Source organism: Saccostrea cucullata, unplaced genomic scaffold (assembly GCF_032062105.1).
Source record: "Saccostrea cucullata isolate Sc308-1 unplaced genomic scaffold, CSIRO_AGI_Scuc_v1 ctg156, whole genome shotgun sequence".
In the NCBI taxonomy this organism is placed as follows: domain Eukaryota; kingdom Metazoa; phylum Mollusca; class Bivalvia; order Ostreida; family Ostreidae; genus Saccostrea; species Saccostrea cuccullata.
Window position 1 is genome coordinate 180,761 of NW_026930700.1, and position 21,193 is coordinate 201,953.

A 21,193-nucleotide genomic window follows, 5' to 3' on the forward strand; every position below is an offset into this window, starting at 1 on the left:
AGGTTATCCATAAAAATATCTGGACTGGACACGAATCATGAAATTTTTTCAGTGACCTTGAACTTCCCTAAAGGACCTTGGGTCAAGGTCATGACACAATCTTAGGTCATGGGCAATATGTGTGTGAAATAAGAACATATTAGGTTTATCCATAAAAAAGATATGGACCGGACACGAATTATGAAATATTTCTTCCAGTAACCTTGAACTCCCCCAAATGTCCTTGGCCCAAGGTCATGACTTTGAACTTTGAACTTCCCTAAATGACCTTGGGTCAAGGTTATGACACAATCTTTGGTCATGAGAAATCTTTGTGTGAAATAAGAACATGCCAAGTTTATCCATAAGAAAGATGTGGACCGGACACGAATTGAATTTTTTTTTTCAGTGACCTTGAACTTACCCAAATGACCAAGTGGTAGTGTTTGAAAGAAAAAAAATGGTACTGAAAGAAGTTTGATCCCCCTCCCATGAAATAGGATTTCATGTTTGGACCCCCCTATTCACTTATAATTTGCTTCCAACTCGAATTTTGTTATGACCCTAGAGTTTTATCTCCTTTTTAAAGACTTGATTTTCAAGGCAATAAGCTGTCATACATTGATATCAGTGTTTGAAAAAAAATCTTGTTACGTTTTAAAATACTACTACTACTAAAAATTAACTTGTCTTTATGAGAGGATGGGGAGTAACTTTAGTTACAGAAATGGCTTTGCTATTAATAGGCGTTTAAACAAACTAATATTGGTCAGAAATATAAAGTATTAGCTTAGTGAAAATCGAACAGAGAGAAGGTATTATTCCTTCATTCAAGGATACTTTGTGGCAAGTTAAATTGAAATTAACCCAGTGGTTCTTGATTAGAAGATGAAAATATAAAAAGTTTACAATGAGAACGACAACGACTGACAAGGCACAAAAGATCATAATGATCATAAAAGAGCCTTTATTTTAAAACATGTGTTACTATAAAAGAAATGGAAACCCACCTTAGTATGTATTTCGGTTACTGCTCTCTTGTACGTGTCGGTTACATTATGTCAGCTACAGCTAATGAAAATTTGACTGCAATTTTCTATCCCTAATTTCAGAAAATAGAATGATTCTATATTTTCTTGATTAATCGCTGAATGTCTATTTATAACTATACGTTAGTATAGATAGAAATGGAAAAATACCTTTACACATTATTCTTATACATTTTTGCTAAAGCTTTTTCATGCTCGTTAGTCACTTTCCGTCAATAACAAATATCAGCCGTTTGTCTGCACATTATCCATTCCCGATGTTAAGAAAAATGCAAACGTCTATATTTTCTCAAGAATTTGCAGTATGTCTATTTTCAAACATGTGTTACTATAAATAGAAATGGAAATGGAAACTTATACTTCTCATTTTGTATTTGATATAAGGCTTTCTTTTACTTGTTAGTCACCATATGCCAATAGCAGTTAAAACAGATAGTCAGCAATTATTCATCCAAAATGTGAGAAAAAAGTGGAAAAAAACTAAATTTTTCCGATAGTTTACAATATGTCAATTTTTAAACTCATGTTACTATAAATAGAAATGGAAACCTCTGCTTCTCATTCTGTATTTGATATAAGGCTTTCTTTTACTTGTTGGTCACTATATGCCAATAGTAGTTAAAACAGACAGTCAGCAATTATTTATCCAAAATGTAAGAAAAAAGTACAAAAAATGACATTTTTCCGATAGTTTACAGTACGTCTATTTTTAAACACATGTTACTTTAAATAGAAATGGAAACCTCTGCTTCTCATTCTGTTTTTGATATAAGGCTTTCTTTTACTTGTTGGTCACTCTATGCCAATCGCAGTTAAAAACAGATAGTCAGCAATTATTCATCCAAAATGTAAGAAAAAAGTACAAAAAATGACATTTTCCGGATATTTTGCATTACGTCTATTTTCAAACATGTGTTACTATAAATAGAAATGGAAACCTCTGCCTCTCATTCTGTATTTCGTATATGCTTTCTTTTACTTGTTGGTCACTATATTCCAATAGCAGTTAAAAACAGATAGTCAGCAATTATTCATCCAAAATGCAAGAAAAAAGTACAAAAAATGACATTTTCCCGATATTTTGCATCACGTCTATTTTCAAACATGTGTTACTATAAATAGAAATGGAAACCACTCCTTCTCATTTTGTATTTGATTTAAGGCTTTCTTTTACTTGTTGGTTACCATATGCCAATAGCATTTGAAAATAGATAGTCAGCAATTATTCATCCAAAATTTTAGAAAAAAGTACAAAAAAACGACATTTTCCCATTATTTTGCATTACGTCTATTTTTAAACACGTGTTACTATAAATAGAAAAGGAAACCTCTGCTTATCATGCTGCATTCCATTGAATCTTCTTTTGTTCTTGTCAGTCACATAATATCAGTTATATTTAATGACAGTAAGTCGGTAAATTTCCCATCTCTAATTTGAGAATTGGTGGAAAATCAACATTAAGCAGTTAATTTCATATGTGTCTATTTTTAGACATTTGTACTATTTATAGAGATGAGAGACTGTCCTCAATAATTTGTGAGATATTATACTATTCCTTGTTCGCATTGATGAAATATTGGAGATATCCATATTTTTATTATTTATGATTCAGTGGAGCTTCAAAATGATGGAAAAATGACATTTTTCATCATTTTATGAGACATATCTATATTTAGGCATTTGAAAGCTATAAACAGAAAACGGAAATCCCTGAAAATAATATGCATGGCAGTTATTGGTGTCCAGTCTCAGACATTAGCATATTGACTTTTATAGTATATTTCATAATTACCTAGCAATGGCATCTTAAACTCTGTCCAAATTTCATTTTTTGGATTTTTCTGAAATATGTCTATTTTTAGATACATGTTACTAAAAATAGCATTGAGATCCCACTCCAATTTTTTCATGAGGGGACACTACTAATAATGACGTTTGACGACACGCATGTGATTTGAAAAATTTCCGTAGACAATTTTTTTTATTTAACCTTAAATTTCTCAAAAAATGCCAAATTTTCCATTTTTCACATTTTGAGAAACGATGCTATTTTGCAGAACCGTTTTCTAAGAGTGGGGTCAATTCTGGAATAACTGGTTATATGCCCTGTATTTTTTAACAGTTGACGTTTTCTTGTGATACAAAGATTTATATTTGAGTTCACTACATAAAGATAAAAATGCATTCATATTTCCTCAATTTTCATGTTTTTGTTTGGTCAAAAATGGCCGAAAATGGCCAAATTCAATGGATCCGTCTCCATGGCAACCGGGTGCACATGGGAAACTTCTAACACCATATTTGCTGGTTTTGTACCAAGGTGCACCTGTGGTGCAAATTTCATCAAAATCGGAGATTTGTCGTTTCCAAGCCCTATAGTAAATTTTTTGGTGCTTACAGAGAATGCATGTTAATTAGTTTATTTAGTACTCAGGAACAGAGAAGAAGATTTTCAAAGAAATAATGCATTTTCAGTATATACCGTATATACTCGCCTATAAGTCGGTCCGCCTGTAAGTCGATTGTATTTAAAAAGCTTATATATCATTGGGACTGACCTCATATAATACCATTCATTTTATAGCTCGCCTATAAGTCGGACATAGAGTTTTGGACCAGAAATTAACTCCCAAAAATCCGACTTATACGCGAGTATATACGGTAATCAATAGAGCCCCACCCTAACACCAGAACCCCTGACTCTGGGGCCATAAAATTCATAATTTTGGTAGAGGCACTCTTACTCATCATAACTATGTACTTAATTAGTTTATTAAGTACTCAGGAACAGAGAAGAAGATTTTCAAAGAAATAATGCATTTTCAGTATATAATCAATAGAGCCCCACCCTAACACCAGAACCCCTGACCCTGGGGCCATAAAATTCATAATTTTGGTAGAGGCACTCTTACTCATCATAACTATGTACTTAATTAGTTTATTTAGTACTCAGGAACAGAGAAGAAGATTTTCAAAGAAATAATGCATTTTCAGTATATAATCAATAGAGCCCCACCCTAACACCAGAACCCCTGACCCTGGGGCCATAAAATTCAAAATTTTGGTAGAGGCACTCTTGCTCATCATAACTATGCACTTAGTTAGTTTATTTAATACCTAGGAGCAGAAAAGAAGATTTTCAAAGATTTAATGCATTTTCACTATATAATCAATAGAGCCCCACCCTAACACCAGAACCCCTGACCCTGGGGCCATAAAATTCACAATTTTGGTAGAGGCACTCTTGCTCACCATAACTATGTACTTAATTAGTTTATCTAATACTCAGGAACAGAGAAGAAGATTTTCAAAGAAATAATGCATTTTCACTATATAATCAATAGAGCCCCGCCCTAACACCATAATCCCTGACCCTGGGGCCATAAAATTCACAATTTTGGTAGAGGCACTCTTGCTCACCATAACTATGTACTTAATTAGTTTATTTAATACTTAAGAACAGAGAAGAAGATTTTCAAAGAAATAATGCATTTTCACTATATAATCAATAGAGCCCCGCCCTAACACCATAATCCCTGACCCTGGGGCCATAAAATTCACAATTTTGGTAGAGGCACTCTTGCTCACCATAACTATGTACTTAATTAGTTTATTTAATACTTAAGAACAGAGAAGAAGATTTTCAAAGAAATAATGCATTTTCACTATATAATCAATAGAGCCCCGCCCTAACACCAGAACCCCTGACCCTGGGGCCATGAATTTCACAATTTTGGTAGAAGACTCATTGCTGATTACAAACATACCAACAGTTTGACTGCTTGATATCCAGGAGTAAAGAAGAAGATTTTTAAAGATTGCACTAATTTTAGTGCTTTTTGCCCCACCCCCCACACCCCAGGGGGGCAGGGACCATGAAATTCACAATTTTTGTTCCCCTTCACCCATAGATGTTATATGCCAAATTTGGTTGAAATTGGTTCCGTGGTTTCAGAGAAGAAGCTGAAAATGTTCAAATGTTAATGCACGACGGACGACGATGGACGAAAACGGATAGCAATAGGTCACCTGAGTTTACTCAGGTGACCTAAAAATTCTGTCTCTGAATTAAGAATCCCATCCCTATATACTTCAGTGTATGCTACAAACATTTACAATATCTCAGTAATTCCACTGTGGGATGTGGAGACCAATCCTCCGGATGAGACCGAGGTTCCGTATTGCAGAAGGTACTGGCACAAAAAGATCTCATTGCTCAATGGCCGTAAGAGCCGAGCATAGGACAAAATTTGCAGCTCTCCACCGACAAGTGGTGGGGTCTCCATGTGAGTGAAAAATTATCAAAAGGACGTTTAAGCAACAAACAAACAATCATATTAGCACATGCGTACCTGTTTGACCAGCATGTTGTTGCCGACTAATGAGGCGGTCATGTCGCTGTTGTTTTTCAGGAAGTGTGAGATCCAGTCACTGAGGGTGGGGAACACCTGGTACGTCATCGAGTGACTGTGGTCTATCTCATCCTGTGGGGAGGGGACATTTATAGAGATGATAATAATCATTCCATTACTATTAATATAAATCACAAAGTATGTCAAATAATTATGTCATGCAAATATTTACAAAAATTAAGAATGCTTTATAAATGATTTAAATTAAATATTAAGCAAAATATTTTTTTTTAATTTTAATCACATGCAGTGCTTGTGTTAGACACATATTAAAGACTGAAGAATATTTTTTCTTCAACATGTTCAAAATTAATTTTTGAAGCCTTGCTTTTTAAATCAGCTTTGATAGGCATTGTTTAAAATTTAAAAAAAAAGGATTAGTGAATCACATCAAAATAATAAAAATCCCATTCAAAAAAATAAAATCAAACTTGTTTGCTAGAAAATCTTTACTACACTAAACTGAACATTTTATATTTTATGCATTTTCTGCCAATACCACCCATCAAATTTTAAAAACCATTTTCTTGTACAAACGACACTCAATAAACAAAAATACTTCACAAAGAACACAATTAACATAAAAACCAACTAAACAATTTCAAAATCACATGTACACATATTCTTAAACATACCAAATTGTTCTATAAAGCAAAGGGAATAGACAAATTAAGATTAGGAAGAAGCAATTGTGTCTGTGCTCAAATAACATTCATGATCATAACTTTACTGGCTTTAAAAATCTGTAAAACAAAAAATTAGCTAAAATGGAAGAAAAAAATTGACATGCTTGAGAACTTTGTTAAATAGTTTATGGTGATGATTAGTGGTCAATGAGGATTTTTTATGTGGTGATGGATAATCTTATTAATCAAACAAGTTCTAGTTTGAAAAAAAACCCAGCTTGCCTCAAAGAGGATTCTGTAAAGTAAAATAAAAATACTTTTATGCAATTTTTCATTTTGACAATGGATCAAATCTTTGGATTTCTTTTGACCCGAACCTCCCCCTTTTCCTTTTAAGAGACTGGATTTTTTTTTTCAGACTAGAACAAGTACTGATGTGCAGCTATACATGCATTCAATGGATTACTCTGTAAATCAATTATGTATATATATTCATGCAACAATTCATTCAATATAGAAAATTAGAATAAAATGGGATGAACATTAGGGTAATATGGTGCTTAAGTAAATTGTAAGTATTAAACAAAAGATGCTTGCATGTAACATAGACAATGGGAGAGTTTTCACTTTATTTTTAACTTCACAATTTGTCATCACGTAAAATTTTAGATTACTTGAATCAAATTCAGATTCTCTTTCTAAACAATCTACTTTACTGAAAAAAAAGTTAAGAGATTGCATGTGTTATTGCATTTAAATTAAAAAGTAGCTCATCCCAGATCTCCTATACAGGCCAGCATCACAGCATGCAGTTTATGCATGTTCTCTTGCTTTTCTTTTTAAAAAAATAATTATTGGTTCTTTCTTTTTTTTTCCCCCTCAACCTGTTATACCTTTCTGGATGCATGTGCAACAGGGCCAACAATTATTTTAGATATGGTCTACAAATAAAAATGATTTGAGCAAAAAATAAAAACATGATCATGCTGAATAATTTCCTACGATGGATACCTACCGCTTTTCTTCCCTTTTAGAGAAGCATGAAAATAAAGACAAATTTAATTTTTATACAGAATCTGAGCAAGTTTAAGTCTTTATAGGTACTGGCTGTAACCTTCAAAACTAGGAAAGAATGCTGAGGTGTGAAGCAATGTGACAGATGACGTACACAACATTTTATTTATCCTCAGACGTTTGATGTGCATAAATCAGTGTAAACAAGGGTCAGAATCTTTTTTGTTTTTGGGATAGTAAATTTATTTATTTAAATACATGATTTTTTTTTACAAAGACTGGCTTTAGATGACTATCCTTCATCAAAAAAAGTAACTTGCTCTGGTGTAACAAAAGTCATGATGGTTGAGTTAAATTTCTTAACAAAAGTCATGATGGTCGAGTTAAATTTCTTAACAAAAGTCATGATGGTCGAGTTAAATTCCTTACCATTCAATGTCTCAAAATAAGTGTGTTAGGTTATCAGCAACGCTTATTGTATATTAATTTCTTATATTGAAACATTTCAGTGACTCTGAATTAGTGTCTCTAATCAGTGAGGCAAAAACTGTGGGTGAGTGTGAGGCTTAGAATGACCTCTGAACTCTGAGTGACAACTCTGGGTGAGTGTGAGGCTTAGAATGACCTCTGAACTCTGAGTGACAACTCTGGGTGAGTGTGAGACTTAGAATGACCTCTGCACTCTGAGTGACAACTCTGGGTAAGTGAGAGGCTTAAAATGACCTCTAAACTCTGAGTGACAACTCTGGGTGAGTGAGAGGCTTAAAATGACCTCTAAACTCTGATTGACACTCATTACCCATTTGATGGTGGTACTCATGGTATCAGATTCTGAATCTCTCCATGTATTCAATGCTGTTTCACTGAACACAGATTTAGAACGATGACCAATCAAATTATAGTAGTCAGATAAATATTGCATCTTAAGTGGCTGATCGTCCCCAACTCTGGACTCGTCAATTTGAGGAAGTTTAAGAGTGTTTCCCAAATGTGTGGATTTTCTTGAAATAGGACGAGCAGTTGTTGATCTAGATAATGGACGTATTGAGAAAGAGGAGAGTGGTCTATTGTCAGATTCTACCGAGGGACATCTGTTCTGCAAAACACAAGCTCCTTACAGTGAAAACTGGGCAAAACAGCTAGCAAAATGCATGCTCCTGTTCCAAAGGATGACTGGTTAAAAATGATTTAAGAAGTGAAGTGTAATTAAAGGCCAATGAAACGTCAGATTTGATAATGGCATCACTGTAATTTATAAGAAGTTCTTTATATAACTTTACGTATTCAACATACAGTAAAACTCGTTTAGTACGAACACGGATATAGCGAATTCACGGATATAGCGAAGTTTTTCTGGGTCCCCGGCAAAATTCTTAACAAATCTTTGTAAATTTTTACGGTTATAACGAACTCTGATATAACGAATTTACGGATATAGCGAACTAATTTTGAATCCCGTTGAGGTTAAATATAATGAAATTTACATCTTTTATAACGAACTTTCCAAGATTATTAAAAAAATGATAAATTGAACTTACTTTATTTCCTTTCAGCATTTGTATATTAAACTCAATTCATAAGAAAACCTTAGTTATCGATGATATGTTTTGTTATATTTGCTTCACTAACATAGTTGGTAGTAATACTTGAAAGAAAACATGCATTGTGCGAATTCGCTATAATGGTTATACAAATTTGTTATACGGATATAACGAACTACGGATATAGCGAATTAAATTCACAGGTCTCCAGGATTTCGCTATAACCGAGTTTTACTGTAGTTGTTTTTTTTTTAAATGAATTCATACTCTTCTGTGCTTATAAATTGCTAAGTTTTAACGAAATCTTTGGTGAGGGAGAGGTCTACCTATATAAAGAACAGTGGCTGTTGATGTATACTGAAGAAGCTGTGCAAATATTACAAGCAATATAAGAGGGGGTACTGATTTCTCTTCTAGGTGCGGGGAATTTTTGAACTCACTAGAGAACTTTCTCCTTCAGTGACCTAAAAATTCCTCTCCATTATTTGAATGTTACAAGAAAGGAACGAAAATACACATCTATCATGGAAAACTGTGACTTGAAAACTTGAATACATAATAAAAATTAAACAATAAGGATGTTTAAATAGTAATTACAAAGACATGTTTTCATTTCCTGAAACATAAAATATGAAGAATCAAAATGTGAAAAAATGATAATTAACCCCAAAGCCTAAAAAATAGTTGACAATAGAGTTAATGAAATAGAGAACCTCTCATTAATAAAGTACTTTAATTATCAATAGTAAGAATTAAGACCATCTTCCAAAATGTAACATAGAAAAGTAAAATCCTACCTCAAAAGAATCGATTTCATCGTAGATATAGGACAGCTTGACTCGATCAATAACTGAATGGTTGTCACCAATGTCAACAAACATGGCTGCAAAAAGTATTTATCAAAATCCATAAATTTTAAAACTTGTGTATGTAACTTTTTTTTTATGTGTGTAACAGCAAAAGTCTAATATTGACCTTTAATATCATTTTCAAATAAAAGTCTCAAATAAATTGCTTAGCAATGTTTTCAGAGATTGATAATTAAGTCCGAGACTGATAATTAAGTTCAAGACTGATAATTAAGTTGGAGATTAATAAATTAGGTCACAGATTGATAATGAGGTCAGACTCACTGATGATAAGGTCACAGTACTGAGACCTTAGTTTGTCCGGCAGACGGTCATCACTCAGACAAGTAAATGCTTCCTCCCAGGTCAAATAGTTCAACTCTTGGGTAATGACCTTAATTGAGAAGTCATTCTGACCCTGAAAAATTCAAGATTTGGATTTGATAAACATTATGTAATTATGTTTGATAAAACGTCATAGACATGATGTTGCTGTACTAAAAAGTTTACATAAAACCTTAAAAAATAGTGCATTTAATAAGTAACAGTCTACATATATATTTATGCCCAGCAATTACCAGAAAAGATATCTTAATTTAAAACAATTGTACACAGTATTAGTTAAAAGGTATTACATTCCCACAATCATTTTAAAATTATGCCGACCAACCATTTAAAACACCTACATGACACAGATCCCCGAACAGTTCCAGCTGATGTTCCAGGAATAAATACTCCTCCCCTGAGCGATTCTTGGCAAAGTCAGCAAGCTCTATCCACTTCCTGCCCTGATTGGTGGACACATACACGACCCCATGCTCTTTCCCAATCTTTTGTCCAAGATCAGTGTAGTATACACAGTTTTGCTAAAAAAAGGAAGTAAATATATTTGATCCAATAGTTTTCAAACCTTTCCAATTGGTTTAAAAATAAACAAACCCTAAATAATGACCTCAAATATGGCAACTGATTACAAAAAATTTTTTTGCAAAATATAAGACCATTTATTCATATATATTTTGAAATTTTAATTTTTTTGTTTGACAAAAGAAACTTTACTATAAAAACAAACTGTTTAAAAACAACTCTTACTCTGTTTCCTTTCATGAGCCAGACCTCTGTAATGTATTTCTGATTATCCGGGATGGACACACCATCACAAACACACAAGACAGCCAAAAGATCCAAGTACCTGTGGTTCTACAATAAAATTACTCTAATGATTAAACCAGCTGTACTAATTCATGCTAATGCACATCCACATTAGTAATAGTAATTTATTTTATTATATACTGTATACCAACTTTAATTCACATGTGAGAATTATCCGGGAGTTTCCCTACCTACTTTGAATCGCGAATATTAATCGTCATGAAGCATTATTTTGCTTTGTATAAATACACATTAGCAAAAATTAATAGAATTATTTAATTTAAAAGATTTTATTACATATATCACAAAACTTTGTAGCATTAAATTATGAATGTTTTGATGGAATAAAATTCACTATTTAAATGAAAACTGGTAAAATTGAACAAACATACAAAGTGAGTTTTATTAATCAAATTTCTCAAATATCCCCAAAGTTTTATTTTGTTGTTACCTTGTCTCTCTGTAGTAGCTCCACAAACTTGTCAATGTGGGCATGGGAAATCCTGTCCACAATTTTACGGTTGTCTTTGATAAGTTCCATAACCATGTGAGCAGCATTCAAACCAATTTGACCCTGAATAACAAAGAGTCAAGTGGCTTACATTGCATAGAAATATCAGGGTATATAAAACCTTTATTTGAAAACAAGAGACCCATGGGCTGCAATGCTCATCTGAGCCACTTTACTCTGCTTTTGTTCTCCAAATTTGTTTCCTCAATATATCTATGTAAAACTATTATCCCCATCATGGTCTTGCCCTGTTTGGGGGTTTGGGGAGCAGCGGCGATGTGCCCATGATTGGTACAAAACAGAACCTATATTTCCTGAGATGCTTCCAGATAAACATGACCATAAAACCATGACTTTGCCATTCTTGAGATCAAGATTTTTGAAGATTATTACTTCCTTACATTTTCATCCTTTCTCTTGTGGCCACAAAAGATCACAAAAGGCAATTAACATTTAAGAAAGGGCACTTGGATATGATAATTTTCTGTGATAACATGATAATGTCCTATACTGTACCTCCTTAAGCTCAAACTGCGGCAGGAAAAAGTCAATGTATTTTGCAATATACAACTCATTCTTTCTACTGTCTCCCATCAGGTATGTATAGAGAACATTGTAGGCCTCCACAAATATCTTTGTTAGATGGCTGGAAAGAAACATGTGGTTAGTCTAGTTAAAATCTGAATATTTGATAAGATAACAATTTTAATCATTTAAATTACTTATTTCTTGACCAGCTGAATAGTATTACATCCTTTGACCAAAAGAGCCTTTTACTACAATATCAAAATTTCTTAAAGTTTTTTTTTTTAATTCTAATTTCATGGAAACAAACTTTCAAATACATTCTAAGAATGAAAAATTTGAACCTTGCAGAAAGGCAAGTAACTTACAACTGATCGGGACTTCCCCTAAATGGGATTTGTAATAAGTAAATCAGTAACTCCACTATCTGAAATAGAAACAAAGTCTCTGATGTTATGTCTGAATAGAAATATGAATTCTTATTTGCTACATTATTATTTTTAAGATATGTCACCTTATTTTAATGTTCTTATGAAATTTGTGTGAAATCAGATCAAGATATTTAGTTGTACCTCTCCTTTTCCAAATATCTTTCATCAAGTGTTTGCATATTTTATTTCTACTCATAATTTTTAGCTTACCCTGTTTAAAAGTAGTCAGAAAATATTTTTTTTTTATCAAAAACACTAATGTACAACTTACCCTGAGATTTCTCATCAGTTTCTGTCTGTTTTTCTCAGGCTGTCCATCCACAATCATGTAACTACTGAGTTCTCCTAAAGCCTGCAAGAAAACCCAACCAAACAGCAATATGAAAATTCTGTGAAATCTCAGAATGTTTTGAAAATTTCATATTTTTTTTTCTTCACATATATAAACTAATGGACCAACTTACAGTGACAGTGTCATGAGCCATTTTAGCATTCAGCGTCATTCCAGATCTTTTCTGAAAATTGCAAAAATCCAGTAATAATCAAATGAATTATAAAATATTAAAATGATGTAAAATAATTTTATTTTAGTGAATTATTCTCCCTTGCATATTTCTTTCTCTTTGGGCTCTGTTTATGAAAGGAGAACAGCAATATGAGCCTTTCTTGATTTTACAGATTACTCAATTATATGTTTGTTCTTTGACCATCTGATATCAAGTATAGCTGGTAATTAACTAATCCACCATATAGAAAAAGCTATTATCATAAAATTTTACAATTTTGAAATTTCATTAAAAAGTCTGCTTTTTCATTATTGGTAAATTATTTACATTGTTGTTTATCATCTTGCTGATAACATGTAAAATATATATCTAATGAGTGATCATCAAGAATTTATACCTGTTTTATCTACATTTTTTTAAAATTGTTTCTATGTCATGTCCTAACAATTGACTCACATATAAACTTATGGACACTTAAACCCATTCATCCTAAATTCAATAAATTGATTTTTTCTTCAATCAAATAACTGGGAAATATTGATTTTTCTTTCTTTCAAAGGAGTCATTTTCTTTCAAAAGTGCAACTCGAGCTTATTTTGCTTAGCAGTTGTAAAACATTTATATTCTACCACTGCATTCCCTTTAAATCTGAAAACAATGACTACTTCAGTATGTTAGAATATCAGGGTATTGGAAAAACCATGTCACAGTCAGAAAATTTACACTGCACACAATCATGAATGAAGTACAGTTCTAGAAATAGGACAAAGTATCCACAACAAGAACTATTCTGATGCTAGCAGCCAACTTTTGCTATAAATTATTCAATTATTTAAACCTTTAGCTGAGATCCAAAGCATTTTTTATCAGTGTCACAATTGCTTGAAGCTTTAAAAAAATTTGGCACCAGTGTTTCTGCTATCTTGACTGAACAATCAGAAAAGTAGACTACATCTAATTCTGTCTATATGTGCGACACATTAATTGTGGAATTTAGATTTAAAAATCATAATATTCATGCCCTGCCTTTCTTCCATGGTCTTAGAATAGGAATATTTTCTTCATATTAATTTGATTTCCATCTTAAGTTGTTTTTCAAAAACCCATAAATATCAACTCATCTACATTTCTCATAATAAAATAATGTTGGGGGTGTTACAATATTACTTTACTTTGTCTCTCAGAGAAATATACCCATTTCTCAAGGACTTGCTTATAAGTTGGGCAGCAAAGATATTTATATATTAAAACTTAACTTATGATAAGCTCATCTTGACTTCGTCGAGGTGAGCTAAAAATCTGACGTAAAGGTGAGCATACACAGTAATCATTTTTGGATTGATTGCACACACAGCATAATGTCCACACTTACATCAGCCACTAGTTTCTGTATGAAGGGCACCATGCCAGCCATGTGATGGAAGATCTCTACGTGTTCATCTTCTACGCCCTGTATAGTAAAGGCATCATCATACTGCTTCTCTTCTATTGTCCCAATCTACAAAATTATACATACAGGTATTACTAAGCAGTGTAAATTAGAATGCTCTAGCTCCTCATAGCAATATTATATTCAAAGCAAAGAATATTAGCTTTCTCTCATTATAAAATGCATAGAAATTTTTTTTTTCAACATATTAATTTTGTCTTAATTCTAAATGAAGTATTTTTATATCAATAAAAATATCCCCTTTCAGTAATTTGATTTCATATATAATGTTTTATCATAATTTAAGTGTTTTATAGACACACGTAAGATATATCTAGTAACACACAGTTTTGTTACATATACAGTTTACTTCAAAACAACAGTTTTAAAACAATAAAACCACATAAAGTTCTACACACAAAGTCATACAAAAATAAAAATAGGATGTCATCTAATAAAAATAAAAACATATAATGAAGGTGCTGCACCCTTTGGATATAGTAGGCTTTTTATATTCCATAAAATCCTATAAGAAGAAAGCATTTAATCTCCCTCTTTCTTAAATTATACTGAATTTTAAGGTTGTGCATATAAAAGCTTATGAAAAGAAAAAAATGCATGTATCTATACTTTAAATTGTAAAACAAATATTCTAGTGTTCACTCAATCTATGGTCTTGTTTCAATTCAGCTGGACTATCTGCAAGAGCTATGGGAATAGCACACCTACTTGTAGTATACCTTTACTTTCTTACAAATTTTACCTTCGACATAATAAAATTAACCTACAACAAATTAAGAGTGACTTTTTAATAGCTCTGAGAAATGTTTTAATTGAATCTTAGCGAAATTTCTATAAGTAAGGGCTTGAAGTAAGGACATTTGGTTTTTTGGAGTGCAAAAATTAAAAATTCTTTAAAAAAAAAAAAAAAATATAATATTAACTTGTAATCATGCATGGTTTACACAAAAGCCTACTTCTTACAAAAATGCTAACTCCTGCATGCTTTTCACACTTAATTTTCATTCCAAATAATGAATAACATAGGATTGACAAATTCAAAGACTTGGGAAACAAGTGTATATAATCCTTTTTTGGTGATTTTTTTAATAGGTACATGCAATACCATTAAGTATACAACATATAGGCACACCAGCTGGCAAGTGTTAACCCCTTAAACATGGTATACATGCCATAATTTTTTTTTGAATTATTCATATTTTTATTGTCATTTCCAAGGTATTTCCTAAATGTTTTGTACTATGGAGTGAATAAAAATATAATTTAAGTTATCTGATTTAAAAAAAAAATAAATCTTAGTATTAAAAAGTTAGTTTTATATACACACAAACATACACACTTTCCTTTTTTAATAATATTTCAACAAACCCTGTACTGTGTATGTACTATTTGTTTTTCCTAAGAGATCTTGTATATGTAACAGAGTCAATTCTCCATAGATTTTATTATCAATAAATTTCTAATATTAGATACATAATTATAGTACCCTTATTTCCATCCCTCTACCCATTCCACATTTTACATAATGCTTTTGAGTAGCTATACTGAATTATTTCAATGTTTCTGATCTAACTACAAATACACACACAGTACTGGGTTCCACTGACTTTTTTCCTTTGTCAATGAATTGCAATGAACTTTGATGAACTAAATTACAAAAACTAACAACAATAAACAATTAATCAGTCTTGAAAACAAAAACAGTTCTTAGTCAATTTAAAAAAAAAATATCCACATATGCCATGTATGCAAGGGGCATCAGTCACCTATGGCCAACCACTCTTTTACTCACGCATAAAGTCTGACTCCGTTTTTTATTGACTTTCTTTTTGCCACCAGCTGTAGTTTGGCTTGAAAATTCTGGGTTCTGGGTTTAAATTTCAAATAACAGAACTTATCAGAACACATAAACTAATTACCAGAAAGTATTTTACTTGTTATTTCAAAAGATTAATTAGTATGTGGAAATGTTAGGTTTTAAAAAAGTGAATTTTCATGGTTTTGTGATTGACTGTTCTTAAAACACTGTCACATCCTTTTCATATTGTCAATGTTCAACCCATGTCATGTTAATTGTGCATACTTTTGATCACAATTTCTCAAAGACTCATAAAGTGGCTGGGATGATTTGTAACAGTACACTGCATGTCTACAGTGAGCTTACCACACTCCAGAATGCAGGAAAAATTCAATATAAGTACCTGAACCAAATCTTTCTAGAGCAGAATTGCAAAAGAAGATAATACAGTCAAACCACATTTTCTCAAATTTGATGGGACCAAGCAATAGAAATTTCAAGATATCAAGGGTACAAATACATAATAATTACAGTCAATTCTCGAATTATCGCCATTCGATTCATCGCCATTTTCGCAATACCGCCATGATTTCCCAAGAACGTTTTTCCTGCTATATAAAATTCTCTTTATAACGCCAAATTCGCATACCGCCATCCGCCACCCTGTTTTCACAACAAACGTCCATTTTTAAAAAATTCGATATACCGCCACAGGTGTGTGTGGTCAGTGAAGCGCGGCTAATTGGTTGACACTCTCCCTGTAAAGCATGCAAAGGCAGACGAGGTACATGCAATTAAGTGATTTAATTAGAATTAAATAAACAATTTTAACATGAACTGTTATAATAATTTTGTTTTCTGTTTTATAGAAATCATTTAGTCACGGTTTCGCCACGAGCGGTTGTTGTTAAAGTACGTAATCCGATAACGATATTATATGATGATCTCTGCTTTAAATAATGCAAAGTTTGCTGAAAAAATCATTATACGGTATAAATTGTGAACGTTTCATTAATAATGATGCCAAAAACACTGAATTAATTCAAGAATTAATTATACGTACTATCGGCAATATATCATGACGATCAACCCAGCAGGATTTTTCCCCCAATATCAGACGTGCAGATTTACATGCATACACATGTACTTCTCTTTATTTCATAACTGCACAGTTTATTTTAGCGAAATTGTACATTTAAAAAAAATATTTGAAGAATTTATAATCAGAAATGTTATATACATGTACATGTAATAATAAGATTAGAAACGCTAAATGGTATTTATAAGAACGGTAACTCTACTAAGTCTTCTTGTTTTCTAAAAGACTAAGATATTCAATTCATCGCCAAATTCGTTATACCGCCATGATTTCTAAATTACAAAAGGTGGCGGTTTATCGAGAATTAACTGTAGTTGGACTTCCAACTCTGTCATATCAATGGTATTTGAGATACTAGAGTTCAGTTGAAGATACATCTCACAAAGTGATTTAATAACATTTAAAAAATTGGCAAAAATTATGTCCTTTATAATACATGTATATATAAAAATTTTATACATTTCTAAGGAAGCTAGTGCCTCAATGAGATACAGCTTAAATTCAACCATTTTGGGTCTGTAGGTAAAACTTGATTCTGACAAGGGCAAACTTACCATTCCTTGAAGTGAGGCCTGGCAGCATTGTGAAGACAAAATTAACATAAAATTCAAACACAAAAAATATGGACTTAGAGGACAACCTTGACTTACTACATTTAACATAAGTATCACAAATGTCTAGACAATCACCTTTCTAAATCAGATTTACTGGCTTTACAGAGAAAAATGATTGGTATTTATGATTTTAATGGGAAAAAATATGGATGAAGGGTCTTCAGAGTTTAAACTAAATGTGATTGGAAGGGGAGGGGGGTGTCCCAACCTGTTTGAGTTCAGCTGTACTCCACTTCAGTGATGCCATTGATTGGTTATCCTCTGTCTTTACAACCTGTGTTCTCTTGTATTCCTCTGTAATGATTTTTATATCATAAATTTCTTACACTCACCAATTTATATATATTCTAATGAATTGTCTCTGTCTTATCATGAGATTATAAATTCCCAATTCTTCATTAAACACGATTTATAAAACTGCTTTGGCCTTTCATGAAATACATAATTATGAAACATATGTTTTAAAATGGGGAGCAAATATCAATTTCTGCCCACTCATCTATCCTCTCTCTCTTCATACAGAATGTGTATGGTATAAAAATAGTTTTTCATATTACTTCTAAGTTATGAAATAAATCTTGCAAAAAAATTAACAGAGCCAACTCCCAATTTCATTGAATATTTTTTGGTTTACAATCAACAAGTAACAGTACCACTTTTTTCTCCTTTTTTCTAGCAATTTTTTTTTTTACCTGGAAAGGCATGGAGCCAGCTTCCTGATACGACATGCTCAATTCTACAGTAGCTGTCCAACGGAATGTCGTCATTTTCCTGAAAATTGAAAAAAATAATTAGCTACAACTTTGCACAATTTTGATTATTTCATAAATAAACATCTGGGTAAATAGACAATTAAAACTTCTCTTATAGATGTTACAACAGAAAAATAATGTTAAGCATTACATTGAACAACAAGAAAACCTGTACAGTTTTATAGTTTTTAGTCAGCCGTGTTCATAAATTAAAAGTCACAGATACATGTACCATATAACTATAGTGTGTCAAGAAATACAGCAGTATACATGGACATGTATATATAGTTATACATATTTCTAATATCATTCTTTAGAATTGATATGCAATAATTTAATACTTAAGTGTTCTACATAAATAGATGTACAGTAAAACTTGTTTGTTTATTAGAAAGTTATTTGGACTTCCTGTTTTCTCATAACCGAGATTCCTCATCTCTGTACAAGACATAGTGAAAAGTCCTTTGTGGGATTCAGAAAATAAATCTTCATCATAGCCAAGTTTTTTTTTTCCAAGGAAGTTCTTTATAACCAAGTTTTACTGTACATTTTATAACTGAGTTTTACTGTTTCATCTTGCAAGATATACTATTAATATACTGGAAGTGTCAGAGAAAAGATTTAAGTGAATAAACACAATTTTATATGAGTTTGATAATGCTAACATGAAAAAATACATATGTTATTTTTATCTCACACAGCATTTGTTTCTTTTTCTTCTATTATTAAAAAAAATTGTTATGAAATATTTTTATTATATGTAAGATATCTTATGCTCTAATATGACATTGCTATCAAAGGTCAAACTTCACCCAATGTTGTAATGAAGCAATCATGAACTGTGAGATAAAACTTTGATTTATCATGTTTAGGTGGCATCCAATAACATATAGGAGATGATAATTCATATAATGTTAAACATAATAAACATGCATATAGTCCAAAAAAAAAACCAACTAATAATAAAGTATACTATTCCAAAAACAATATTGAATTTCCATCCTCATTAGCCTAAGCTTAAACTCACATGGGAATCCGGATGACGCATAGTCTTGTATAGTAAAAAATGTGACCGAGAAAAATTAAAACAGAAACTCCAAGATTAAATCTGTAATGTTATTTTGAGCTGTAATTGAGAACATTAACATCTGCAATTTTTTTTGTTTTAGTTCACTTATAAAGAGGACATTGGAGATTTATTATTCATGTTAATTAATCAGATACAATATGCTATAAACAGGACAGGTTTAACATTGTATGTTAATAAATTTTAGTATATAACTTAAAATACACATGCTAAGTGATACACAAGATAGTTTCCATTTTAACTGATTCAGAAGTATAATTGTCTATCTTTTTAATTTCAATTGCATGCAAAAGAACAATCACTTTTAAACTTCGCTATATTTTAAATCCAGAAATTTTAAGAAAGTTTGATTTATATATATTTACGTCAGTCTAAAAATTTTCACTACATGTGTATACTATTTTAAAACATGCAGGAACAAGGTTTATGTATTGAACCTTGACCAAAAAAAGTCATTGACATGATATATTAATCTGAACCCTGCACTTTCATTCTAACTGAATCAAAGCACATTTGTTATAAATAAACCTAAATTTGCAGTTAAAATAAATTTTCATGCAGGCATATGAAAAAACTAATAAGAATACTCATTGCTTTTAATAACTAACTTAACCTCTGACCAGATAAAAACTGCTACATGTTAAGATTGGGAAATTGTATTTTTCCACTTGTAATGAAACCGTTCCACCGTTTCTTCATATAGTTTCTATACTGACATTATACGAGGGCAGTCTTTCAGCAAGAAAATGCTTCAAATGATCCTTTGTTCGAAATCCAGCAGTTATATTGTTAGATTTATCAAATGACTAGAGAATGCTCCTCTTTCCAACTCTGTGTATATAGGAATACAGGGCAGTATCTCTACTGCAGTATTACAACATATCGCAATATGTTAATAGACCATATCATTCTATGACTCAACTCAACCTTTCCAACATGTACTTCTAAGCCTAACTTTTTCTTCAAAGAACAAAACATTTTGAAAGCAAATATCCTTTATGACTTAGCAAATTTGTATAAATATTTCCTGTCTTTGAAGTAGAGCATTTAAAAAATCAAAACTGTACCAACATTGTACAATTATACACTCAGGTGAAATACCCATGACAAGCACCTGCCACTTGAAGTTACTTAGTACTAAAATTTTGTAAAACTTAATAGTTCTGACTATAAATGTTGACAACAACAATGATAATATACACTATGTACTTACACTGAGCTGTGTGCACACAAAGCATATTTAAAACAACTTGTAGTCCAGAACATTGAATAACACAAACAATTATATGAAATTATTAAATTTTAACTTCTATTAATAATTTTTTTCCAAGTTTTTTTTTCTTTTATTTGGTCCAGTATTTCAGAAAGAACAATTACATGATTTTATAGCTTATAGGTATTAAGTCTTTCATTTTTTCCTACTCAAAAAACAAACATAATTTTCATTGGGAAATAAAAATCCAAATTTTCCAGGGAGGTTCCATAATTACTGATGCTATACATTAAGTTCAACAGTCCTGAAGTCTTGAAGTAAAAGGTTGGACACAAGAAAGATTACACACTGGAAAGTTAGGGAATACATGTACATGTACTAGTAATGTTTTATTATATGAATGAAGGATTGCCTACATCCTGACTGGCTAAAATCCCAATATTTCAAATTATCACACCATGTTTGTGAAGTTTTTTAGAGTAAGTTTAGCAAACCATTTTGAAAGTGCAGCGTATGATTTTTTTTTTCTTGAAAAGAATAAAGTTCATCTATAAAATTAAAGCAAGCATGGTGAGAATCTTTGAC

General features: G+C 31.6%; 1 protein-coding gene across 3 annotated transcripts in view; it reads right to left on the minus strand.

Annotated features, from left to right (window-relative positions):
- The window catches only part of LOC134229667 (inositol 1,4,5-trisphosphate receptor type 3-like), a 101,829-nt gene that overhangs the window by 57,655 nt on the left and 22,981 nt on the right, over window positions 1–21,193 (minus strand). The window contains exons 11-25 of one of the 3 annotated variants that reach the window (XM_062711433.1): window positions 18,249–18,327; window positions 17,765–17,850; window positions 15,838–15,912; window positions 13,968–14,093; window positions 12,554–12,604; window positions 12,361–12,441; window positions 12,027–12,085; window positions 11,650–11,779; window positions 11,074–11,196; window positions 10,563–10,670; window positions 10,157–10,336; window positions 9,756–9,888; window positions 9,420–9,505; window positions 6,961–7,008; window positions 5,382–5,513 (exon numbers count right to left, since the gene is read on the minus strand). In XM_062711433.1, the coding sequence (XP_062567417.1) occupies window positions 5,382–5,513; window positions 6,961–7,008; window positions 9,420–9,505; window positions 9,756–9,888; window positions 10,157–10,336; window positions 10,563–10,670; window positions 11,074–11,196; window positions 11,650–11,779; window positions 12,027–12,085; window positions 12,361–12,441; window positions 12,554–12,604; window positions 13,968–14,093; window positions 15,838–15,912; window positions 17,765–17,850; window positions 18,249–18,327 (1,497 nt within the window). Of the gene's footprint in view, window positions 1–5,381; window positions 5,514–6,960; window positions 7,009–7,082; window positions 7,095–9,419; window positions 9,506–9,755; window positions 9,889–10,156; window positions 10,337–10,562; window positions 10,671–11,073; window positions 11,197–11,649; window positions 11,780–12,026; window positions 12,086–12,360; window positions 12,442–12,553; window positions 12,605–13,967; window positions 14,094–15,837; window positions 15,913–17,764; window positions 17,851–18,248; window positions 18,328–21,193 lie in introns of all 3 variants that reach the window. The other 2 variants (XM_062711434.1, XM_062711435.1) reach the window with 2 other exon arrangements.